The 27,947-nt window shown below is 46.4% G+C and overlaps 1 protein-coding gene across 1 annotated transcript; it reads left to right on the top strand.

Moving 5' to 3' along the window:
• The first annotated feature begins 581 nt into the window (after positions 1-581).
• On the top strand, positions 582-27,947 carry LOC122945574 (transmembrane protease serine 9-like). Its single transcript, XM_044304642.1, is given in 12 exon segments — positions 582-624; positions 6,888-7,098; positions 7,438-7,709; positions 8,105-8,274; positions 9,504-9,724; positions 12,814-12,895; positions 21,554-21,613; positions 21,796-21,835; positions 21,838-22,000; positions 24,938-25,212; positions 27,001-27,164; positions 27,636-27,947. Coding segments are annotated over 12 exon segments (2,013 nt in total).

The following is a 27,947-nucleotide window of genomic DNA, read 5'->3' as shown; positions in this document are numbered from 1 at the left end:
CGACATTTGTCACGCAACAATAAATCGCGCGACACAAAGGTCACAACTACACTACGGCACGTGTCGCACGACAACATTTATAATGATAGTCTATGGTGTCGCTCTGCGACACGAAAGTCGCTGAAAAACCCATTTCGAATTGATTTTTTGCGACTGTCTCGCAGCATGTCGTATGACACATATCATTATAAATTTTGTCGCGCGACAAATGTCGTGGTGTAGACCTAGCCTTATGTTTCTGAGTGACACTTGGTATTTGAGGGCTGATTTGTGTGTGACTAGAGCAGAGAGGGGCGGCCTCCAGCTATTATCACAGCCTTTGGTCACCTGTTGTATTCAGGTAATTGATAAAACACGGCCTATGATGTCATCACCATGACAGTGGCCGACGCCTCCCGTGTGTGGTCACATGAATTCCTGGTGGTTGTCAGAACAGAAGGATTCCCACTGAGAACAGGTTGAGGCAGATCCTGAGCTCAGGGAGGGGGGATTCAGAGACGCTGCCGTCGTGGTGAGGCGGACACTGCAGACCGGGGGATTAGTCCTGATTTATCAGAGCGACACCACAAATCCCAGCAGTCATGACCAGCGTCCGGTGCCTCGCCAGCCTCCTGCTGCTCTCCGGTAAGTGGCTCCTGCCATCCAACAATCAGTCGCTGCGACTTACCACAATGCGGTCAGCAGTATGGCGGGCGTGTCCTCGATCGGTCTGCGGATGCCGATCGTCTATTGTTTATGGGGCAAGATTTTATTTTAAAATTCCTGAGCCGCATGGGGCCCCGGTTTCCCAGTCTAGTCTGTCTGCTGTATGGGGCTTCGTATTTTTTTTGGTCCATGTATGATCTGAATTTTTGCAGATTGCACAGGGAGCCACACACGGATGTCATCAGTGGGGCCCGCGATACATGTGGGATGCACGGGGCCACGGTTTGTGGTCGTGTGAGCCTAAGAGCGAGCAGTTAAAAAAATGTTACATTGTGACAATAAAATAGTTCTTGTTTATAAATATCGGGTGAGAAACATTGTAACAATGTGGTGACTGGCCACACCCCTTATTATTTCATGTAGGAGTCCTCATACCTAGGGGAGCGAGGGGCGCGAATCTCTCTGTACACCCCTCACGTCCCTATAACCTGCAGCCTAGGAAAGCTGGGTGACTACTACCCCTGTGTGCGCTGCATTACTGGCCCCAAGGTTGTCGGCTTTCCTAAAAATCTATATATTTTTTATATAAGGTTTATGCTTTACTGTGTCTGAGTTTTGCAGCCCTTCATTTAGAATCCATCAGACCCCGGACATTTTTCCAGATGATTTACTCTTTCTGTTCTGTGACCGTCGTCTGCAGAGAAACGTTTCCCAAATCATCCAAACCACCCGGAGTGAAAGATAAGAATCTCCCCTCCCCCACAGTAAGAGGAAACCTTTTGTGAACTCTTCCCAACTAGATTAAAATAAAGTTCTATTCAGTTTCTGGGAAAGCTGGGTTACTACCAATATGGCCGCCATTACACAAGCCTCAAAGATTGTCGCCCATTTTCCCAGTGTGCAGCAGGTCCAGTTTGCCCAGTATAACGTGGAGGAGATGAGCTGCGTTCAGGACGTTGTCTGCCTTTTTCCAAGCGCTATCACTAGGGATGAGCGAATCGACTTCGGATGAAACGTCCAAAGTCAATTCGCATAAAACTTTGTTTTAATACTGTACAGAGCAGGAGCTCTGTACGGTATTAGAATGTATTGGCTCCCAAAGTTATTGCTTTGCGAAGTCTCGCGAGACATTGCGCAAAACCTTCATAAATGAATTTGTGCTGTAAAAAAAACATTGGTATCTTGGAGCCGAACCCAAGTTCGGGAAATGTTTTTTTTATAGTATAAATCAATTTCTGAAGTTATAATGCGAAATAATAACTTCGGCTCATCGGAGCCAATACATTCTAAAGCCTCTTCCTCACGACCGTATGGCTTTTTCAGTGTTTTGTGGTCCGTTTTTTCACGGATCTGTTCCGTTTTTTGTTTCGGTTGCGTTTCTGTTCCGTTTTTCCGTATGGCATATACAGTAATTACATAGAACAAATTGGGCTGGGCATAACCTTTTCAATAGATGGTTCCACAAAAATGGAACGGACACGGAAGACATACGGATGCATTTCCATATGTGTTCCACTTATTTCTTTTTTTTTTTTTTTTTTTTTTTTTTTATGACCCATTGACTTGAATGGAGCCACGGAACGTGATTTTCAGGCAATAATAGGACATGTGCTATATTTCAACGGAACAGAAAAATGGAAATACGGAATGCATGCGGAGTACATTCCATTTTTTTTTTATTTTTTTTGTGCGGAACCATTGAAATGAATGGTTCCGTATACGGAATTCAAAAACTGGAACGTAAACGGGGAAAAAAAAAAAAGGTCATGTGAAAGAGGCCTAATACTGTACGGAGCTCCTGCTTCGCACAGTATTAGTGCGAAGTTTTTTGCGAATTGACATCGGATGTTTCATCCGAAGTTGATTCGCTCATCCCTAGCCATCACATTTGCTGTTCTGATGCGTTTTTTGAAGTGTCAGGAGTGTAGTCTGCTGGGTGACGGCAGCGGAGCTGTGACGGCGGACGTATTGTTTGTCAGTCTTGTCTTGTGTGTAACGCCCCGGAGTGGCATTATCATCTTTGCACCCGGCTGCTGTCTTTATTGGTTACCTCGTGTTGTCATGTCTATTTATTTCAGGCCTAAACACTGTGCATTTCCTATTTTGTAACTGTTGTGTTAACGTGTAATTTACCTGGTTCACCAACAGGTGGCAGCAAACACGGCAGAGCTACAGTCAGACAGAATGGAGCTTTCCATTCCTTTCTAACCACCCTCAGGAGAGAAGTGGGCTTGTCCTACTTCCTGCAGGAAGGTTGGGGACCAGCTAGGGGAAGGGTGTGCAGGGACATGTCTCTGCTGGACGTGCCCACGCCAGCCAGAGCACCTTCAGCTCTGCTGGATATAGAGGCCACAGCTTGAATCCTCAGAAGCCAGGAGCAATGTTCCCTGGTCTAACCTAGAGTCGGACTACAAGAGAGAAGTTGCAGCCTAGAGAAGAAGCAAAGATTCTATTTAAACCGGTCAGTACAGCAGAGTCAGAGAGCAACCGATGTAGCAGAGACGAGTTGCCTGCTACCAGTTTAATGCTAAAATCTGCTGGAAACAAGACCAAGTCTGTAAACCGTTTGGAGAAACGTTTATGCAAAGTAAAGCTGCTTTTCAACTTCATCACAAGATTTATTCTCCAGCGTATCCAAGTAGGAGCACCGTGACACATTCAACATACAGGGACATTTTAGGCCAGGGTTCCTCAACTCCAGTCCTCAGGGCCCACCTGCCGGTCAGGTTTTCAGGACTTCCTTAGTATTTAGGAGGTGATATAATTAGTGTCAGTGCATCAGGACTTACCTCAGGTATTCATTCTGTGGGATATTCTCAAATTATGACCAGTAGGTGGGCCCTGAGGACTGGAGTTGGGGGACACTGTTTTAGGCGACCCTATGCCACGCGGCCATTCCTACACCTGGGTACCACCACCATTTCTTAAAGGGACCCCTTGTCGTTGCATTGCACATGTAACCAATCGAGGCACCTGGTGCTGGATTATCGGACCTCTTGGATTATCAGGCGCCAGACTGAGGAAAAAAGGGTTTTGATATTTTTGGGCTTTTCTGTTCTCGGTGTAGTGTTTCCATGTCACCTATTCTGTAGATGCGTTTTATTTCAGACAATTCTCCTGTAAATGTGAGACAGGAGGGAGTGTCAGGAATGTGCATGAGATGACATCACTGATACCGCCGCACAGCCCCGCCCACAGCTGGTTAAAGGGGCCCAGGGATGCATGGTCTGCTACTGCCCTCACTGCTTCTCGTGAAGAGTACAATGAAAGCCTCACCATATCATGTCTATGGGGGCAGCCCGTCCCGGGAGGGATTTAAACAGGCGGGATGCTATGTACTCGCAGGACACAATCTATTTCCAGATTCTTCTAATTGAAAACACATGCATGCTTGGCCCACCCCAGGATTAATGGGGGAGTCAGGAGGAGTACCTCTCAGCAGAGCTCAGTGTGTATGGGGCAGTCGGGAGGAGTACCTCTCAGCATAGCCCAGTCTGCATGTGTATGGGGCAGTCGGGAGGAGTACCTCTCAGCAGAGCCCAGTCTGCATGTGTATGGGGCAGTCGGGAGGAGTACCTCTCAGCAGAGCTCAGTGTGTATGGGGCAGTCGGGGGGAGCACCTCTCAGCAGAGCCCAGTCTGCATGTGTGTGGGGCAGTCGGGGGGAGCACCTCTCAGCAGAGCCCAGTCTGCATGTGTATGGGGCAGTCGGGAGGAGTACCTCTCAGCAGAGCCCAGTCTGCATGTGTATGGGGCAGTCGGGAGGAGTACCTCTCAGCAGAGCCCAGTCTGCATGTGTATGGGGCAGTCGGAAGGAGTACCTCTCAGCAGAGCTCAGTGTGTATGGGGCAGTCGGGGGGAGCACCTCTCAGCAGAGCCCAGTCTGCATGTGTATGGGGCAGTCGGGGGGGAGCACCTCTCAGCATAGCCCAGTCTGCATGTGTATGAGGCAGTCAGGAGGAGTACCTCTCAGCATAGCCCAGTCTGCATGTGTATGGGGCAGTCGGGGGGGAGCACCTCTCAGCATAGCCCAGTCTGCATGTGTATGGGGCAGTCGGGGGGAGCACCTCTCAGCAGAGCCCAGTCTGCATGTGTATGGGGCAGTCGGAAGGAGTACCTCTCAGCAGAGCTCAGTGTGTATGGGGCAGTCGGGGGGGAGTACCTCTCAGCAGAGCCCAGTCTGCATGTGTATGGGGCAGTCAGGAGGAGTACCTCTCAGCAGAGCCCAGTCTGCATGTGTGTGGGGCAGTCGGGGGGAGCACCTCTCAGCAGAGCCCAGTCTGCATGTGTATGGGGCAGTCAGGAGGAGTACCTCTCAGCAGAGCCCAGTCTGCATGTGTATGGGGCAGTCAGGAGGAGTACCTCTCAGCAGAGCCCAGTCTGCATGTGTATGGGGGGGCAGTCAGGAGGAGCACCTCTCAGCAGAGCCCAGTCTGCATGTGTATGGGGCAGTCAGGAGGAGCACCTCTCAGCAGAGCCCAGTCTGCATGTGTATGGGGGAGTCGGGAGGAGTACCTCTCAGCAGAGCCCAGTCTGCATGTGTATGGGGGAGTCAGGAGGAGTACCTCTCAGCATAGCCCCATAGAAATGTCTGATTAATAAGCGGGAGGTCGGGGTGTGAAGGAGGAACATTCCTGTGTTATCTGTCACAACAAGGAGACCGGATGCATTTATCAACAGGTAGGTGACTCCTCATCATGAGAAATGTCTCTCTATGAACGTAGAGGTGACCATGGCCACCGATGGTCTAGGCCTGGCCTCCTGGGGTTAGCCAGAGATCTTTCTCGGTGATGGATGCACTAAAGTTTCCACATTGTTGCCAGTAGCTGGTGTCTGACTCTGTCCAATCAGTGTCACTGTGCAAGGACACACCCCTAATTGGTAACACCCATCTGTACCTTTACTGCAAGTTGTTGATAGTTCGTTCATAAACTTCTCGTAGAAATAACAGGCAAATAGCCCTAGTGATGAGCGGGAGGTGCCATATTCGATTTCGCGAATATTCGAATGAATATTCGTGTTATATTCGTCAAAATCGAATATTCGTAATTATTCCAATTATCGCGAATAATATGCGATTTAATTAATCGCGTATCGCGAATTTTTCTTTTACTAGTATAAGGCAACGTTCCTATGACTAATTGACTATGGCTAGGCTAATGTGTATTTTACGAAATTTCGTAATATTGCTCTAACTTCGTCTTTTAGAATATTTGTAATATTGTAAAAGACGAAGTTAGAGCAATATTACGAAATTTCATAAAATACACATATAGATTGTAATTTAGCTAATATAATGCTATAATCCCTTTTTTTTTCCTCTAATTCTTTTTGCCTCTTCTGAACTTAAGTTTTGTAAAATATGTACACTATAAAAAAAAATACTATAGCAGTACATTAGCTAAATTACAATCTATGTGTATTTTACGAAATTTCGTAATATTGCTCTAACTTCATCTTGCAATATTCGTAATATTCTAAAAGACGAAGTTAGAGCAATATTACGAAATTTCGTAAAATGCCCATATAGATTGTAATTTAGCTAATATGGAATATAGCAGTGCTAAGTTGAAATCGCAATTCGATTATTATAACTTGAATTAATCGGATTGCGATTTCAACGTAATTCTCAAATCCGACAGTACATTCTAGTATATGGAGACGTTCCCATGGTGATGGGGACGCTCCAGGACCATGAGCACGGGAAGAAAGAAAAAAAAAAATAAAAAAACGAATATTCGATTTCGCGAATATATAGAGCTATATTCTAAATATTCGCGAAATCTCGAAATTGCGATATTCGAGAAAAATTCGCAATTCGAATATTCGCGCTCAACACTAAATAGCCCAACATAGAGGAACAAAGGACCTTGTCTAAGTGGAAGACCCGTCCAGTCTGGACTTTTCATGTTTTGCCAAACTGCTCCATAGCCTTAGGAGCGGGGGGTGAACTGGGAACTTAAAGTGGCCCCAGATACCTCAAATTCTGAGAGCATCAGCTCTATTTGTATATGGCTTTTGGCCAAGAGGAGGGTTTAGGTGGCCCTCTGGTTATCAGCCCACCGGGAAATTTTTCCCTGTAGGGACTATGGCCAGTCCGCCCCTGCTTTGGAAAGGCCTCAGCTGAGGTGATGATACTGATGTTACTTGTTGGGCGAATAACTGAAATATTTTCTGATAAAATGTCTGATGTCCACAAGTGAGCGAAATCTGGAAGGTAAAATATTCCATTATGGTTTCCAGTCTATACAACTCCAGTCACCTCCAACATCACCACTGAAGCCCCGCCAATATGTGGAAGCCCAGTCATCTCCAATCGGATCGTTGGTGGCACAGATGCAAGTGAAGGAGCATGGCCCTGGCAAATCAGTCTCCGGTACCAAGGTTCCCACATCTGTGGCGGTTCCTTGATTTCCAACCAGTGGGTGCTCTGCGCCGCACACTGCTTTGCATGGTAAGTTAGTACCTACTCGTATAATATCATGACCTGATCTACTGGCATAGCACAGCTCAGTGGTCAACCATGTTAAGCGGGGAAAAATGACTACAGTGTCCTTTCCTGGAACGGTAGTGGGATGGAGCCTGGGGAGGCAGAAAGGTGACCACCAGGGCTCTGAGCCACCAGTGCATTCACTTCTTTCCCTTGGCGGTTGGGGAATATTGTTCTCTTGGTGTGGAGGGTTAGTACTTGTACTGTGTGGTCAGACTGGAGATCCAGCACTGGACCCATAATGGACTCTGTTAATGGAACCATTATTGTCTATTGCCTCAGTGTTTGTTTTTCTTTCCTTAGGTCTACAAATCCCTCCGACTACAAGGTCGTCCTCGGAGAGTACCAGCTGAAAACCACCAGTCCTCACCAGGTTGAGTCCACCGTACAAAGTATTATTGTGAATGCCCAGTACAACGGAGCTGGCAGCTCTGGGGACATCTCCTTGATTAGACTGTCCAGTCCTGTTACTTATACTGAGTACATCCTGCCAGTCTGTGTGCCAGCCGCATCCATGAGCTTCCCTGGTGGCACCAACTGCTGGGTTACTGGATGGGGCAATACAGGATTTGATGGTAAGAAGACCATAAGCAAATCATGTCATACTCTCCTGGAGAGCTGCATAGTACTACAACTCCCATAATTCACAGTGCATTTAACCTTATCATTTTTTGCACCATTATATACCACTAGACGGCACTACATCACCCATCATTTACCAGTGCTAAGTCCTATGATGCAGTCACTGATGAGCCCACACCACTACATCCCCCATCATGGGTTGGTATATCCAAGCCTGTCTGGTGATACTTTCATGGAGAACCGCACAGTACTACATTCTCCATCATCCTGACTTTGGCCACCATCATGGCACTTCTAGGCGGATCTTCCAATTTCATGAATCTGCACTAGTGTTCCTGTAGTTTATACTGCGTGACTTTTACGTTTTTCTTTTTCTTCTTTTCTGCAGTTAATCTTCCGTACCCGCAGACTCTGCAGCAGGTCACGGTGCCTCTGATCAGCACCAGTGCCTGTGATTCCATGTACCACCTCAACTCCATCATTGGTGCCAGCCAAGAGATCATTCCAAATGACCAGATCTGTGCAGGATACCAGGCTGGGAAGAAGGACTCCTGCCAGGTGGGTAACTTTCCAATAATGGTACCAGTTTTGTGGTCCTGAATCTGGGGGCTGCGGTGTACCCCCTATAAACTTTGCTCATAAAAAGAGATGAGTGAATGTGTAACTCCCCAGAGTGGTGTTACCACTACTGCACCCTGCTACTATCTTTAATGGGCTAATATAATGTCATCTATGTATTTCTGTCCAGGACCTCAACACTGTGCATTCCTAATCTGTTTGCAACTGTTATATTCATGTAATGTGCCTGGTTCACCAGCAGATGGCAGCAAACACGGCAGAGCTGTAGTTGGGTAGAATGGAGCTTTCCATTCCTTTCTAACCACCCTCTGGAGAGAAGTGGGCTTGTCCTACTTCCTGCAGGAAGGTTGGGGACCAGTTAGTTTGTGTGTTTTACCCCTCAGCTAGGGGAAGGGTGTGCAGAGGCATGTCTCTGCTGGATGTGCCCACGCCAGCCAGAGCACCCTAAGCTCTACTGGCCATGGAAGCCAAAGCTTAGCGCCTCAGGAGCCAGGAGAAAAGTTCCCTGGCTTAACCTAGAGTCAGACTACAAAGTGAAGTGCAGCATACAGAAGAAGCTGAGTTATACAGACAGCCTGTCAGTACAGCAGAGTCTGAGAGAAACAGATATAGCAGAGTGGAGTTTGCCTGCCAGTTTAATGCTAAAGCCTGCTGGAATCAAGGCAAAGCCCGTAAACTGTTTTGGAGAACGTTTATGCAAAGTAAAGCTGCCATTGAACCTCATCTCAAGGTCTGGACTCAAGTTATTCTTTATCCCTCAATTATTCTCCCTATTTATTGCTTCAGAACCAAAGCCTGGGGTCCAGGCGTATCCAGGTAGGAGCACCGTGACACACACAGACATTTTAGGCCGCACTATCCCACTCGGCATTTCCTACACCTGGGATGCGTTGTATAGAGGGCCCATTGCAAATGTCTTACAATTCAATTTGGGTGAGATTTACCCATATTCGCTGTGTGTTTTTAAATTTGCCCAGAACTGATTTTACCTGAATTGAAAGTGGTCCAATTGCCCGGGAGAGTCCCTCACTTGCTCGAATCGCCTAAGGTTCTATAGAATCTTAATTTTCTGAAAAACTTGGGCAGTATTTTGATTGTATAGACTCAATTCCCTCCTCTCTACTCATAAGGTCTATCTCCGAGTACAGATGTATTATGTTTTAGCATTTTCCTGATCATGTCATTTATTGGACTATTATATATTTCAGGGTGACTCCGGGGGACCCCTGGTCTGTAAAATAAATGGATTTTGGTATCAAGCTGGTATCGTAAGTTGGGGAGATGACTGCGCCCTGCCCAACAGGCCTGGAGTTTATACGTACGTCCCTTATTACCACGACTGGATCCACTCACATGGAGCCACGCGTTTCGTGTCATCATCCTCCATATTTACTGCATCAGCATTACTACTGATCATCTGCCTATTGCTGCACACTTGATGGTTGGTGGACGGTTCTGCAGAGTCAATGAACTGCAATTTTAACTTTCATAACTTTCTGGACAGTGATCAGTGTCCAACTTGTTGATTGCTCTAGATCACATTGGTTTTATTTTCAATAAATTATTTTTTAATTACAAGTACAATGTCCTCAGCGGCTGCGTTGCTATATGTGTGCTGCGCATGGAAAGGTCTGTGGTCGCCTCATTCAAACAAGGATTTCATCTCTCACTCTCACTCTCACGCTCGGGTGGATTGTTAACTCTGGCTATGCCATCCATACATGGCTATACTGGGACGAAGGCCATCTACTGTCTGGAACTGTTGTCCATTTTTGTAAACTTCCTTTGCCATCCATCCCCACAGGTTCTCAATTGGATTTAGATCAGGGGAACACGCAGGATGGGCCAAAAGAGTGATGTTATTCTCCTAGAAGAAGCCCCTTGTCCTGCGGGCATTGTGTCCTGTAGCGTTGTCCTGTTACCACACAGACGAGGGCCCTCAGTCATGAGGAATGCTCTCTGCAACATCTGGACATAGCCAGCGGCCGTTTGACGCCCCTGCACTTCCTGAAGCTCCATTGTTCCACTGAAGGACAAAGCCCCCCCAGACCATTATGGCGCCCCCGCCACTGTGGCGCGTAGAAAACATCTCAGGTGGGATCTGCTTCTCATGCCAGTAACGTTGGAAACCATCAGGACCATCAAGGTTACATTTTTTTCTCATCAGAGAATAAAACTTTCTTCCACCTTTGAATGTCCCATGTTTCTCTTGCAAAGTCCAAACGAGCAGTTCTGTGGCGTTCAAGGAGACGAGGTCTTTGAAGACGTTTTTTGTTTTTGAAGCCCTTCAGTCTCAGATGCCGTCTGATGGTTATGGGGCTGCAGTCAGCACCAGTAAGGGCCTTAATGTGGGTCGAGAATCGTCCAGTGTCTTGACGGACAACCAATTTGATCCTCGGCTGGGTGCTGATGAAATTTTTTGGGGTCTTCCACTTGACTTTTTTGTTCCATAACCCTCAGGATCATTTAAGAAATTCCAAATGACTGTCTTCCTGCGTCCCACCTCAGCAGCGATGGCGCGCGGTGAGAGACCCTGCCTATGCAGTTCAACAACCCGACCACGTTCAAAAAGGGAGTTTTTTTGCCTTTTCCATCACAACGTGCGACTACCTGACAGAAAATGACAATGAATCCACATCTCTGCACAGATTTGGCCTTTTAAAGGCAGGTGGTCCTAAACTATGGATCAGCTGAAAAACGGCCTGTTTCAGTTTATTCATTGTTTTCATTAAATTAAATGCTCAAAAAATCCTTTGTCTCCCTCCCATGTCTTCTTGTTGCAGGTTGAAGCTCTACTTGGAACCTTGTGAAGATCCCGCCATGCTAAATAGGATTTTTTGACATTTTTCAAGTGGTCTTAAACTTTTCATCAGGACTGTATCTAACTCTTTGAACTGACAACCGGATGTGTTGGGCTGTATAGTTGCTATGGGTGTTGTAAACCAAGGGTTAAACATAGTGTCACACATAATAAGGTGAAGAGTTAATGGCTGCCGCTTTCTATTGTTTCAAGGACAATCATGAGAATCGGGACCCCACCCCCTTCCCCTCCCTGACGGAGCGCCCAGTCAGGCATGTGCGCAGCCACTGCATTCATTTCTGTGGGAGTTCCGGCGATGGCGGAGTGCGGCGCGGTGCACATGACTGACCGGCTGCTCCATCCATTTTGAGGGGGAAGGTGGGGTACCCATTTTCATGATCAGTGGGGGTCCCAGCTGTATGACCCCTAAAACTCTAATAGTTATCCCCTATTCTGTGGCTGGGGGATAATGCTAACAAACTGGAATCCCCCTTTAAACATCTGCCTCTGATCAGGGAACGGGGTCCTGGGTGGAGAATCCCCTTAACTCACAACATGGAGAATTATAAACCAAGTAATCAGTTCTTATTAGATTTTATTTCACACGATCGATACAGATGGTGTCGGGATCTGTTCAGGAAAAAAAAACGGATGGTCACACTCGCAAGTTCAGTCAGTTCTGTCTGCGATTCCGTTCAGCGTTTGCGTTTTTTTTTCCTGCATGGATGTGATGAGTTTTGATGCTTTTTTTCATGCAGATGTAGAAAAACTGAAGAATAAAAATTCAGTTTTTCATGTCTATGGAGCCAGAGCGGCGTAAAAATTCCAAGAACATTTAGACTGGTGCATTCTTATTCCTAGTCATAGGGGCCTATCCATAAAGGCTGCGCACACATATAAGCAGTAAAGCTGAGAAATGGGGATCATTCTAAAGTCAAGTGGTATTATAGCTACTATAGATGGATCAATGGGAGCTCTTGGCGCACATTTTGCTCAAATTTGTGTCGGGCCCATCTACTAGGCGTCCAAGAGAGGCGGTAAATTAGTGTTCGGGACCCATCTGCAGGAGCCACCTTGATGCCTGGTAGATGGGCCCGACACAAGTTTGATCAAAGTGTGCGCCAAGATCTTCCATTGATCCATCTATAGAAGCTATAATACCACTCGACTTTAGAATGATCCCCATTTCTCAGCTTTACTGCTTATGTGTTTGTGCAGCCATTAGTTTTTTTTTTTATTAAGAGCTGCGTAAAAAACGCACAATATAGAGGGCGCTAAGATTTCTCCAGAATGTGGAGATCATGCGTTAAAAACGTGTGCACAGAACCATAGAAATGAATGGGTTAGGACGAGGAGTTCACTACACTTATCGTATCCGGATGAAAAAAATTGCATTCCAAGAGCTATAACTTTTTAGTTTTTTCATCCGTTTACCTGGATGGGGTCTTATTTTTATTTTATATTTTATTAGGACAAGTCATAGTTTTTAATGCACCATGTTGGGTAGATGTAATGATGATAGAAGCCAGCTGTTTAGCTTAAGCCCCCTTTTGTTTACATCAGTAAAAAGGCGTATTGGTGGTCACTAAGGGGTTAAAGTGTAGATACAAGCTGTGTAACCCGAAGACTGGTGGAGGGTAAAGACTCATCTCATTTGCCCTCCTGACAGCCATCGTCAGTCGGCGCCTCTGTGGTTTGCAGTTTATGGTCTTCTGAAGTGCGTCAGATCTTCCCTCGGGCTTCAGTATTAAGTATCTAGAAAACCAGGCAAGAAGAGAACAATGTGGAGTGAAACCATCTGTAGGTCCAGTCCCGCCCTCGCTTCTGCCTCGTCACGTTGTATACATTGAAGCTTTTCATAGAAGACATGGAAATCCACAGAGGAACCTGTCAGACCAGTCAGTTATCACCACCGCCGAGACAAAAGTTCTATACAATCTGACGTGAACGTACCTGCAATGTAAATACAGAGATCCTCAATGGGATAGACCAGGCATCCTCAAACTACGGCCCTCCAGCTGTTGTAAAACTACAACTCCCACAATGCCCTGCTGTAGGCTGTTTGGGTATGCTGGGAGTTATAGTTTTGCAACAGCTGGAAGGCTGCAGGTTGATCATGCCTGGGATAGACCATGAGGTCCAGACCAGCAGGGACCCTGGAAACTGGAACCACCCAGGACACGTCCAACGGCCAAGATATGTCACCAGACCCCAAAACATGAACAGATCCCATCAAACCAATTACTGAGCAATAAATCTGTGAATGTGAAAGGGTGAAGACTATGCTGGTGTGATGTCTTCAAACCTGAGGCTGGAGTCCATATTATGGAGGTGTTTCAACAGGGAGGTTAATGACCAAAATATTTTGCGTTGGAGGAGGCCATTCATATTAGACAAATGCCGTCTGAATCCACTGATTTCCACAGAGCCGCCCGTCCATGTAATGTATATGGGGCTCCCCCCCCCCAAAATGACAGATGTGGGAGCAAAGGGTTGAGCGGCTACTTTCAGCATGCCTGATCATTTGTTTCCATGAGCCACCACTGGTGAAAAGGATGTTATAATAACAGTTTGTTGACACCAGAACCTTGGCTGGGCCTCTGCCTGTGTTCTGTGCACAATGCCCTTTTGAATGGTTTGGTTCCCCCAGTGATGCAGGGAAAAGCACGTTGACCTGACACAACCAGTAGGGCAGAATGGAGACCACGAAATAAATGAGTGCCAGGCTGCGTAGGGCCCTCTGTGGAGAAGTGAACAGAGATATTGTGTAGAGCAGCAGTAGTTGAGCACTATCGTGTTGGTCGGCCTATCGATCCAGTGTAGGTGGAAGAGGAAAAACCCTTGACTTGAGGGATAGCCAACACAGACCAAACCAATGCGTTACCATGTGTGCCACCAGAGGAAGCAGACTCCGGACGATTGGGGCCAAAACCAGTGTTCTTCAGCTCCAGTCCTCAAGGCTGACCTTCCAGTCATGTTTACAGGACTCCCTTAGTATTGAGATGGTAATATAGTGTCCGTGTGTCAGGACTTACCACAGGTTTTCATTTTGTGGAATATCCTCAGATCATGATCGGCAGGTGGGCCCTGCTGTTATTACTCCTGGTGAAATGAACCCAAATGGGTGCTGATTTAAGTTGGTGCCAGAGGCACTTGTGCCCCAGATTCTGTCCTCTGGATCTGATCCACTTACCAGCCCCAGTGATTGTACCTCAAGATGTCAACAACCACGATGGGTTTTTGCCTCCATGGTCTTTCCTTTCCAGTCTTGTACCTGTGCTGTCCATGCTCCATCACCCAACAGCACACGTCACAGAAGCTGCTTTAAAGGGTCACCTAAACCTTTGTTAAATATTAGGTACCTTTAAGACCCTAATGGTTCATGCACACGTCAGACTGTGTAGAGCGGATCCACCATGCATGGCTGTAAAGCTTGGCCTGATTCTGCGTGTAGTTAGACAATCTTCAGTAGAAGTGAGGCTTCATTAGATCTTCATACATGGCACGTATGGAATAAAAGACATATGTGGGTACAATAAAGGAGTCTGACACTTCTGGAAGATCTTGGGTGGGCTTTGTAGTTGGCACCAAGGTCAAGGATATGAATCCAATCTTTGCAGGCTGCACATGTCCACCCGCGGGGATCGCTCATTGTGCTCCTTGCAGTTGTGGTTGGAGGCCTCTGTAGGCTTAAATTATGGTGCAGCTGAGGTTTTCCACCAGATATTATATTGCTATGCAGCGTCAGGTGTTCGTCGCTTTGTGTGGGGTTGAGATTCATTTAAGGGGTGAAACCTGATGCTTTTCTTGGTGATAAAAGCTTTATTCTGAGGAAGGAAGAAGCACAAGGAAGAAGATCCGAGAGGAGAGAGGACCCCACCCTGCCATGGCTCGCTCCAGTCTCTCACATACGGGGGTCCTTGTAGTGATCATCGTGCTGCACGCTGGTATGTACACAAGCTGCTTCCCTTCATATCACCCTGTATCTGCTCCACCTGATCCTGCAGAGGCCACAATATCCAATTTATGTCGCCTACTAATGTGGACACTGCAGTTAATCTCTCTAAATATGCACTTAAAAATTATTTTTGAGGTGGGGTCGGGGGCAAATAAATTACTGTTCATCCATTAACCCTAAAGGAGGCTCCATGACAAAAAATGTTTATCTCAAACCCTAAGTAATAAATTACCACAATGTATCAAACTGGTATTATGAGAGTATGAGTTTCTTAGACCAACATTGTAATATACTGGTGATGAGCGGCATAGGCAATATTCTAATTTGCGATATTTTGCAAATTTTTGGCCGAATATTTGACATAAATTCGAGAATTCGTGATCTCCAGTCATTGTTTACTTGATTGCGAAAAATCTGAAATGTAATATATTCGCGATAAATTCAAGATTATAATATTCAACACTATTCGCGAATACAAATATATGGCACTATATTCTAAATATTCGGGAATTCTCGAAGTGGCGATATTCGTGATTAAAATTCGAATATTCACGCTCAGCCACCACTAGAGGGAGCTTACTACATACAGATTATACAGCCACCACTAGGGGGAGCTCACTACATACAGATTATACAGCCACCACTAGAGGGAGCTTACTACATACAGATTATACAGCCACCACTAGGGGGAGCTCACTACATACAGATTATACAGCCACCACTAGAGGGAGCTCACTACATACAGATTATACAGTCACCACTAGAGGGAGCTCACTACATGCAGATTATACAGCCACCACTAGAGGGAGCTCACTATATACAGATTATACAGCCACCACTAGAGGGAGCTCACTACATACAGATTATACAGCCACCACTAGAGGGAGCTCACTACATACAGATTATACAGCCACCACTAGAGGGAGCTCACTACATACAGATTATACAGCCACCACTAGAGGGAGCTCACTACATACAGATTATACAGTCACCACTAGAGGGAGCTCACTACATACAGATTATACAGCCACCACTAGAGGGCGCTCACTACATACAGTTTATACAGCCACCACTAGAGGGAGCTCACTACATACAGATTATACAGCCACCACTAGAGTGAGCTCACTACATACAGAGTATATAGCCACCACTAGAGGGAGCTCACTACATACAGATTATACAGCCACCACTAGAAGGAGCTCACTACATACAGATTATACAGCCTCCACTAGAGGGAGCTCACTACATGCAGATTATACAGCCTCCACTAGAGGGAGCTCACTACATACAGATTATACCGCCACCACTAGAGGGAGCTCACTACATACAGATTATACAGTCACCACTAGAGGGAGCTCACTATATACAGATTATACAGCCACCCCTAGGGGGAGCTCACTACATACAGATTATTCAGCCACCACTAGAGGGAGCTCACTACATACAGATTATACAGCAACCACTAGAGGGAACTCACTACATACAGATTATACAGCCACCCCTAGAGGGAGCTCACAACATACAGATTATGCAGCCACCACTAGGATTAGAGCACTAAATACAAATTGTATAGTAACCACTAAAGGGAGCTCACTAAATACAGATTACAAAGCCACCACTATAGGAAACTCACTACATACAGATTATACAGCCACCACTAGAGGGAGCTCACTACATACAGATTATACAGCCACCACTAGAGGAAGCTCACTACATACAGATTGTATAGCCACCACTAGAGGGAGCTCACCACATACAGATTATACAGTCACCACTAGAGGGAGCTCACTACATACAGATTATACAGCCACCACTAGAGGGAGCTCACTACATACAGATTATACAGCCACCACTAGAGGGAGCTCACTACATACAGATTATACAGCCACCACTAGAGAAATATCACTACATACAGATTATACAGCCACCACCAGGGGGAGGACACTACATAAAGATTATACAGTCACCACTAGAGGGAGCTCACAATATACAGATTATAGAGTAAATTTTTCGATTGTGGTAGAAGACTGCAGAATTTGAAGGAAATTCGTGCAAACACAGGGAGATCATACAAACTTCATCCAAACATTTTCTTTGGGCAGATTTGACCCCAGCTTGTAAAACACTAGTGTAACCACCGAGCCAGGCTGTAGTGAAAGGCTGTAGAACGTTCCTTTATAGGGATTGTCCAGTATTAGAAATCACCGTTATCTCATTTTCTTTAGTAGGGATGAGCTGCTCCATCAGACCCAGAGGGAGCTCACTACATGCAGATTATACAGCCACTACTAGATGGAGCTCACTACATACAGATTACACAGTCACAGATTAGACAGTCACCACTAGAGGGAGCTCACTACATACAGATTATACAGCCACCACTAGGGGGAGCTTACTACATACAGATTATACAGCCACCACTAGAGGGAGCTCACTACATACAGATTATACAGCAACCACTAGAGGGAAATCACTACATACAGATTATCCAGCCACCACTAGACTAGGAGGAGAGCACTAAATGCAAATCGTATTGTCACCACTAGAGGGAGCTCACTAAATACAGATTACACAGCCACCACTATAGGAAACTCAATACATACAGATTATACAGCCACCACTAGGGGGAGCTCACTGCATACCAATTATGCAACAACCACTAGAGGGAGCTCACTACATACAGATTATACAGCCACCACTAGGGGAAGAGCACTACATACAGATTATACAGCCACCACTAGGGGGAGCTCACTGCATACAGATTATACAGCTATCACTAGCGGGAGCTCACTACATACAGATTATACAGCCACCACTAGAGGAAGCTCACTACACACAGATTATACAGTCACCACTAGAGGGAGCTCACTGCATACATATTATACAGCCACCACTAGGGGGAGCTCACTGCATACAGATTTTACAGTCTCTACTAGAGGGAGCTCACTACATACAGATTATACAGCAACCACTAGAGGGAAATTACTACATACAGATTATCCAGCCACCACTAGACTAGGAGGAGAGCACTAAATGCAAATCGTATAGTCACCACTAGAGGGAGCTCACTAAATACAGATTACACAGCCACCACTATAGGAAACTCAATACATACAGATTATACAGCCACCACTAGGGGGAGCTCACTGCATACCAATTATGCAACAACCACTAGAGGGAGCTCACTACATACAGATTATACAGCCACCACTAGGGGAAGAGCACTACATACAGATTATACAGTCACCACTAGAGGGAGCTCACTACATACAGATTATACAGCCACCACTAGGGGGAGCTCACCACATACAGATTATACAGTCACCACTAGAGGGAGCTCACTACATACAGATTATACAGCCACCACTAGAGGGAGCTCACTACATGCAGATTATACAGTCACCACTAGAGGGAGCTCACTACATACAGATTATACAGCCACCACTAGAGGGAGCTCACTACATACAGATTATACAGCCACCACTAGAGGGAGCTCACTACATACAGATTATACAGTCACCACTAGAGGGAGCTCACTACATACAGATTTTGCAGTCACCACTAGAGGGAGCTCACTACATACAGATTATACAGCCACCACTAGAGGGAGCTCACTACATACAGATTATACAGCCACCACTAGAGGGAGCTCACTACATACAGATTATACAGCCACCACTAGAGGGACCCCACCACATACAGATTATATAGTCACCACTAGAGGGAGCTCACTACATACAAATATTACAGCCTCCACTAGAGAAATATCACTACATGCAGATTATACAGCCACCACTAGAGGGAGCTCACTACATACAGATTATACAGCCACCACTAGATGGAGCTCACTACATACCGATTATACAGTCACTACTAGAGGGAGCTCACAATATACAGATTATAGAGTACATTTTTCGATTGTGGGAGACGACTGCAGAATTTGAAGGAAATTCATGCAAACACAGGGAGATCATACAAACTTCATCCAAACATTTTCTTTGGGCAGATTTGACCCCAGCTTTGTAAAACAGTAGTGTAACCACCGAGCCAGGCAGTAGTGAAAGGCTGTATAACGTTCCTTTAAAGGGATTGTCCAGGATTAGAAATCACCAATATCTCATTTTCTATAGTAGGGATGAGCTGCTCCACCAGACCCAGAGGAAGCTCTCTACATGCAGATTATACAGCCACCACTAGAGGGAGCTCACTACATACAGATTATACAGCCACCACTAGAGGGAGCTCACTACATACAGATTATGCAGCCACCACTAGAGGGAGCTCACTACATACAGATTATACAGCCACCACTAGAGGGAGCTCACTACATACAGATTATACAGCCACCACTAGAGGGAGCTCACTACATACAGATTATACAGCCACCACTAGAGGGAGCTCACTACATACAGATTATACAGTCACCACTAGAGGGAGCTCACTACATACAGATTATACAGCCACCACTAGAGGGAGCTCACTACATGCAGATTATACAGTCACCACTAGAGGGAGCTCACTACATACAGATTATACAGCCACCACTAGAGGGAGATCACTACATACAGATTATACAGTCACCACTAGAGGGAGCTCACCACATACAGATTATACAGTCACCACTAGAGGGAGCTCACTACATACAGATTATACAGCCACCACTAGGGGGAGCTCACCACATACAGATTATACAGTCACCACTAGAGGGAGCTCACTACATACAGATTATACAGCCACCACTAGAGGGAGCTCACTACATGCAGATTATACAGTCACCACTAGAGGGAGCTCACTACATACAGATTATACAGCCACCACTAGAGGGAGCTCACTACATACAGATTATACAGTCACCACTAGAGGGAGCTCACCACATACAGATTATACAGTCACCACTAGAGGGAGCTCACTACATACAGATTATACAGTCACCACTAGAGGGAGCTCACTACATACAGATTATACAGCCACCACTAGGGGGAGCTCACCACATACAGATTATACAGTCACCACTAGAGGGAGCTCACTACATGCAGATTATACAGTCACCACTAGAGGGAGCTCACTACATACAGATTTTAGAGTACATTTTTCGATTGTGGGAGATGACTGCAGAATCTGAAGGAAATTCATGCAAACACAGGGAGATCATACAATCTTTATCCAAACGTTTTATTTGGACAGATTTGACCCCAGCTCTGTAAAACGCTAGTGTAACCACTGAGCCAGGCAGTAGTGAAAGGCTGTACAACTTTCCTTTAAAGGGATTATCCAGGATTAGAAATCACCGATATCTCATTTCCTTTAGTAGGGGTGAGCTGCTCCACCAGACCCAGCACAGGCCCAGATGTGGAGCTGTTTCTGGGGAGAAAGGTGATTTTTTTTTTGTCCAGGGCGGTGATTGGACTGTTATAAAATCCTGACTGTCTCTACCTCAGCGCCTCCTAGTGGCACCGCTTGAGTTTACACTTCACCCCAAGTGGTGAATGCGTGTTCAGTGTTGCTTGGAATAACATGACCCTGAACATGGCGCTTGTCCTTCACGATGTACTTTAACTGGATAAATTAACCCTTTATGTGTCAATACGCTGCAGTGTATTCCTCTGTAAGACTGGAGGATGTGAGGCGGAGGATAATACCAGGCAGAAAAGCATTTGGGCCATTTAAGGGTAACCTCAAAAACACAGCATCGAGGCAGATGTCTGCTCCACAAAGTGCAGTCAGAGGGAGAAGCGCAGACGAGAGGTTCCTGTTATCTGCGGAGGTTTATGGGTCTGTCTGGACACCTGGGTCATCTGTGGTAATTTGTGGGTCATTGAAGGAGATTTCTTCTAAATCTGTAGATAGACTCTAGGCTGCTACTCTATATCAGGGGTCTCAAACCTCCGACACTTCAGCCGTTTTGAAACTACAACTCCCAGCAAGCGCCATTAAATTCAATGAGAGTTTGGCCCCATGCACACGACCATTGTTTTGGTCCGCATCCGAGCCACAGTTTTGGCGGCTTAGACGTGGACCCATTCACTTCAATGGGGCCGCAAAAGATGCAGACAGCACTCCGTGTGCTGTCCGCATCCATTGTTCCGTTCCGTGGCCCCGCAAAAAAATATAACATGTCCTATTCTTGTCTGCGCCTTGCGGACAAGAATAGGCAGTTATATTAAAGGCTGTCCATGCCGTTCCGCAAATTGCCGAACGCACACGGACACATCCGTGTTTTGCGGATCTGCGGTTTGCGGACCTCTAAAAAAACGGAATGGTCGTATGCATGTAGCCTTTTTAAGAAGAGATAAGAAATGTGTATGCTGGGAGTTGTAGTTTCACAACAGCCGGAGTGTCGGAGGTTGCTTACCCTTGTTGTAGATGTCAGTTGCTACAATGTTGCTGCTGGTGTGGTGGGGGACAGGTGTTACAGCACCACCTTGTGGATGACTTCAAGAATGTTGTATCAGTGTTTTACTGTCAGTGATTATTTCTAATGTTAATCTGTTTTCCCTTAGTCCTTACAGCAGCACAAGCTTCCAGTCCTAAGAAGGTTACTTCTTTATAATGAGCACAGGGTGGGAGGGGCTAGAGGTCTCTAGCCCCTCAGGGGTCTCTAATTAAGTAACAATTAATTTGATTAAATTAAAAATCCCTTCTGTCCTACTAGTACACAGGGGCAGAAATACCCCATTATTGTGTTTCTGTTAAGACTAAGGGAGAACAGATTAACTTTCATAACGTGTCTCTCTCCTTCCAGCTGGTCACACCTCGGCCCTCCTCCTCACTGCTGACCTCTCCACGTGCGGGTCACCTGTAGTCACCACCAGGATAGTTGGCGGAACAGATGCTGTGGACGGAGAATGGCCATGGCAAGTCAGCGTGCACTACAAGGGAAGCCATATTTGTGGGGGGTCCCTCATCTCCACCCAGTGGGTGTTGAGTGCGGCCCACTGCTTTGAAAAGTAAGTGCACCCCGTGAATGTTATGGTTCAGCTCTGAGGGCATGTTCACATGAAGGGAAATGTCGCTGCTTCTTCCAGGGTTGGTCCTTTCTGAGCGCAGAGTAATCCTTCTCCTATTGGGCCAGTCTTTTACTCATGGGCGGGATGAACCTTCACAGGCTCCTCCCACTGCGGATCCAGAACCCCCTGTCCCAGCGTGGGTTCAGAATCCTACATGCAGCTCTGGATGTGACTGGAATATAAGACATGATGTATGATCAGAATCCTGGATGCAGCTCTGGATGGGACTGGAGTATAAGAAATGATGTATGATCAGAAACTTGGATGCAGCTCTAGATGTGACTGGAGTGTAAGACATGATGTATGATCAGAATCCTGGATGCAGCTCTGAAAGTGACTGCAGTATGACATGATGTATGATTAGAATCCTGGATGCAGCTTTGAAAGTGACTGCAGTATGACATGAGTTATGATTAGAATCCTGGATGCAGCTCTGAATGTGACTGCAGTATCACACGATGTATGATTAGAATCCTGGATGCAGCTCTGAATGTAACTGGAGTATGACATGATGTATGATCAAAATCCTGGATGCAGCTCTGAATGGGACTGGAGTATGACATGATGTATGATCAGAATTCTGGATGCAGCTCTGGATGGGACTGGAGTATAAGACATGATGTAAGATCAGAATCCTGGATGCAGATCTGGATGTGACTAGAGTATAAGAAACACTATATTATAAGATCAGAATCCTGGATGCAGCTCCGGATGTGACTGGAGTGTAAGACAAAATATAAGATCCAAATCCTGTATGCAGCTCTGGATGGGACTGCAGTAAAGGATAAAATGTAATACTAAAATCCGGGATGCAGCTCTGGATGTGACTAAAGTATAAGACACAATGTAAGATCAGAACCCTGGATACAGCTCTGAATGTGACTGCAGTAAAGGATAAAATGTAATATCAGAATCCGGGATGCAGCTCTGGATGTGACTGGAGTATAAAACGCAATGTAAGATCAGAACCCTGGATGCAGCTCTGAATGTGACTGCAGTAAAGGATAAAATGTGAGATCAGAATCCTGGATGCAGCTCTGGATGTGAGTGGAGTATGAGCTGTGAGTTGTGTAGGAGGGTGATGGCATCATGAACCATCAGGGGCCCTATAGTGTGGGGCCCGCTGGGCTCCATTTACAGATTTGTCCTCGGATCTCCTTGCATTGTTCTGGTGATGACGGGTTATGGGGCCGTTCCCCGGGGACAATCAGACGCTCTGTAAATCATCTCTTATGATGGTGATTTATGCCACGAGCTCGTAGAACGGGCGGCGTCCGTGCGGAATCTGTGAGCGCAATTACTGAGCTTTACGAGACACCGTGTCCTGTGCCATTATCAGATTAACTGGCTCAGTCACACCTCAGTGTTCGGTCAGTGATTTCCACCAGGAGCGGCTCTAAACCCAGAACAGGAGCAGATCCCCCCCCCCCCCATTATACCTTATGTCTGTAGAGGCTCCAATCCTCACAATCACTGATGGAAATCACTGACCGAACACTGACGTGTGAATGAGGCCTTATACAGACACCTGTGAAGGGCGCCGCTGCTCCAGCCGCTGATCTCCCAGCCTGCTCCTTTCAGGCGGGGGGGGGGGCTGCTGACGTCCTGAACTCCTCCAGTCTCCCACCCAGGTCTACAGGAGGGGAGGAGCATAGCGGTAGCACAGGCCCCGCCCTCCGGAGATGGGTCATCCCCACCCGGACACAGGAGATAGAGGGAGCAGGACGGCCGCACAGCAGGCCTCCATCTGCCACACGCTCTTCACCCTATGTTTGTCGCAGATTTAACCCTTTCTGTTACACTGCATTGTACTGGTACTGATGCAGAAACTGCACCGAAAATCTGCAGCAAATCCACAACATCTGAATGTGCCTTAAGGGGAGCGCAATAATGAGAGGGGGCAGAAGGGGGAGCCACAGAGGCGAGGATAGAAGAGGGACTGTGAGCAGCGCCCCGCGGGGGCAACAGGACTCTTCTGTCCATCCTAATCCATCTTATATTGCCCCTCCCACCTTATATAAACCCCACCCATCTTATATAGCCCTCCCACCTTATATAAACCCCACCCATCTTATATAGCCCTCCCACCTTATATAAACCCCACCCATCTTATATAGCCCTCCCACCTTATATAAACCCCAACATCTTATATTGCCCCTCCCACCTCATATAAACCCCACCCATCTTATATAGCCCTCCCACCTTATATAAACCCCACCTATCTTATATAACCCTCCCACCTTATATAAAACCCACCCATCTTTTATAGCCCTCCCACATTATATAAACCCCATCTGTCTTATATTGCCCCTCCCTCCTCATATAAACCCCACCATCTTATATTGCCCCTCCCACCTTATATAAACCCCACCCATCTTATATTGCCCCTCCCACCTTATATAAACCCCCCATCTTATATTGCCCCTCCCACCTTATATAAACCCCACCATCTTATATTGCCCCTCCCACCTTATATAAACCCCACCTATCTTATATAGCCCTCCCACCTTATATAAACCCCACCCATCTTATATAGCCCTCCTACCTTATATAAACCCCACCCATCTTATATAGCCCTCCCACCTTATATAAACCCCATCATCTTATATTGCCCCTCCCACCTTATATAAACCCCACCTATCTTATATAACCCCTCCCATTTATATTACCCTCACCCATCTTACATAACCCCTCCAACTTTATTTAAGCCACAACCATCTCATATAACCCCTCCCACTTGATATAAACCCCACCCATCTTATATAACCCTCCCACCTTATATAAACCCCACCATCTTATATAGCCCCTCCCCTTCCCCTGTGATTAGTGTTCTCGGTGCAGGCCTTGCTGACTGTCTCCCCCTCTTCTCGTCCACAGCTCCGTTTCGGCGGCAGATTATCAGGTTTACTTGGGTTTCCATCGCCTTTGGGTGAAGCCTCCGCCTCAGGCTGTTATTTCTGGGGTCCACACCCTGATTGTCAGCGCTGAATATAAGGGGATGGGCAGCAGGGGGGACATCGCCCTCCTGAGGCTGTCTGCCCCCATCTCCCCCTCCCCGTACATCCTGCCCGTCTGCCTGCCCTCCGCCTCCGTCACCTTCCCCTGCGGCCTGGAGTGCTGGGTGACCGGTTGGGGCCACACGGCCTTCCACGGTAAGTCCTTCTAACAAACTTTGTGCATCCATTCCACACTATTTTTAAGACCTCTGCTTGCTGTCAGTGAACATTCCTGTTCCATTCATTCCCTGTGGACTCCAGACTGAAACACTGTAACAAGCTGATCAGCTGTGTGAACAGGACTGCAGGAGGCAGGGATGGAAACAAGAATGCTCACATTCACTGACCGCAAGCAGAGCTTGAACATACATAAGAATTCATTCCTGTCCGTTAGAAATCAGCTGACTGGTCTGGGGGACGCCGCGCTCTCTGACACCAGCGAGTTCTCTATCCGCGCCGTTTGTTCACAATGTATTTATGACACAAAATGAATGTCACAGGATCCAGAAACCTTTTTGTCGATCAGAATGTGATTTTGTGACACAGAAAGCGAAGTGAATAAATGGCGCCCAATAGTTCTCCGTCCAGTGCGGACAATGGGCTGAATCCAGACTGAATCTGGACCCTTCACTTCACTGGTTCTGAGCTCAGGAGCCTCTGTAATCTGGACTGAATCCGGACCATTGATTTCACTGGTTCTGACCTAACGAGCCTCAGTAATCTGGACTGAATCCGGACCCTTCACTTCACTGGTTCTGAGCTCAGGAGCCTCGGTAATCCAGACTGAATCCAGATCATTGATTTCACTGGTTCTGAGCTCAGGAGCCTCAATAATCTGGACTGAATCCGGACCCTTCACTTCACTGGTTCTGAGCTCAGGAGCCTCGGTAATCCAGACTGAATCCAGATCATTGATTTCACTGGTTCTGAGCTCAGGAGCCTCAGTAATCTGGACTGAATCCGGACCCTTCACTTCACTGGTTCTGAGCTCACGAGCCTCGGTAATCTGGACTGAATCCGGACCCTTCACTTCACTGGTTCTGAGCTCAGGAGCCTCTGTAATCTGGACTGAATCCGGACCATTGATTTCACTGGTTCTGAGCTCAGGAGCCTCGGTAATCCAGACTGAATCCAGATCATTGATTTCACTGGTTCTGAGCTCGGGAGCCTCAGTAATCTGGACTGAATCTGGACCATTGATTTCACTGGTTCTGACCTAACGAGCCTCGGTAATCTGGACTGAATCTGGATCATTGATTTCACTGGTTCTGACCTAACGAGCCTCGGTAATCTGGACTGAATCCGGACCATTGATTTCACTGGTTTTGAGCTCAGGAGCCTCGGTAATCTGGACTGAATCCGGACCATTGATTTCACTGGTTCTGACCTAACGAGCCTCGGTAATCTGGACTGAATCTGGATCATTGATTTCACTGGTTCTGACCTAACGAGCCTCGGTAATCTGGACTGAATCCGGACCATTGATTTCACTGGTTTTGAGCTCAGGAGCCTCAGTAATGTGGACTGAATCCGGACCCTACACTTCACTGGTTCTGAGCTCACAAGCCTCGGTAATCCAGACTGAATCCGGACCACTGAATTCACATCTCTGGACTTTCTATACTGCGCAATGTTTACAGCTCCATAGAAGTGGGTGAGGTAAAGTGAATGGGGCGGCGTGAAGAACGGAATCATCCGGATACAATGCGTTTCTCACTGACGGTGCTCAGAAATGTTGGGGGTTATTCTTACGTTTTTCTTCACGCACAAAAACTGATTGAATCCATGTGGAAAAACTAAAACACTGGAATCGGTCACAACCAAAACTGTTTATAATTGTGAGAAAAACCATGAGCTCTTCCCTGAGCGGAGCCCGACTCGTCCCGTGTATCACTAGTGTGAACGAGGCCTTAACACTATGATAAAGCCACCTCTCATTGTCAGGAGATCGTCCTTCTAACGGGACCCTGCAGAAGGTCAGGACACCACTGATTGACCATGAGACATGCGACACTTTGTATCATATCTGGTCCCTCGACTACTCCACCATCATCCAGGAGGACAAAATATGCGCTGGTTTTGTGAAAGGGCAAAAAGACTCCTGCCAGGTACTGTATATACCTACTTGTGTGGATAGATAGATAGAGTAGACAGACAGATAGATAGATAGATAAATGCAGGTGAAACTCGAAAAATTGGAATTCGGTGCAAAGTTCATTTATTTCATTAATCCAACTTAAAAGGTGAAGGTAACATATGAGACTCATTACATACAAAGCGAGAGATTTCAAGCCTTTATTCGTTATAATTTGGATGATTGTGGCTTACAGCTTATGAAACCCCAAATGAATTATTATCTGACTAGAGGGGGACACTTTGAGCCTAGAATATTCAACCTTTTCACAAAATTCAAATTTTAAGCTGCATTAATGCAATTCCTCTTAAGTTGCATTACTGAAAGAAATGGACTTTTGCACGATATTTTAATTTTTCGAGTTTCACCTGTAGATAGATAGATATGAGATAGATGATAGATAGATAGATACATAGATAATGTAAGCTTCTTGTCTTCTTTTTAGGGAGACTCTGGAGGACCCCTGGTGTGTAAAGTCGATGGTGTCTGGTATCAGGCTGGCATTGTAAGCTGGGGAGAAGGCTGTGCTTATCCGTTTCGCCCAGGGGTCTACACCCTAGTTCCAGCCTATGAGCAGTGGATCAGAACGTTTGTGGATGTGAACTTTACCGATGTGACAGACATGGCTGACCCCCCTTTACCGTGTGCAGACGGCCTGGACAATATAGAATCTCTTGAGAGTAAAGGAAACATTGGAGGAGAACATCATGGGTGGACGCCGCTGGTTCCACTGCTTCTTCTCTGGAGATGTTTATAA

Source organism: Bufo gargarizans, chromosome 8 (assembly GCF_014858855.1).
Source record: "Bufo gargarizans isolate SCDJY-AF-19 chromosome 8, ASM1485885v1, whole genome shotgun sequence".
NCBI lineage: Eukaryota > Metazoa > Chordata > Amphibia > Anura > Bufonidae > Bufo > Bufo gargarizans.
Note: the sequence above shows the minus strand (reverse complement) of the source record. Positions and strands in the feature narration are given on the sequence as shown.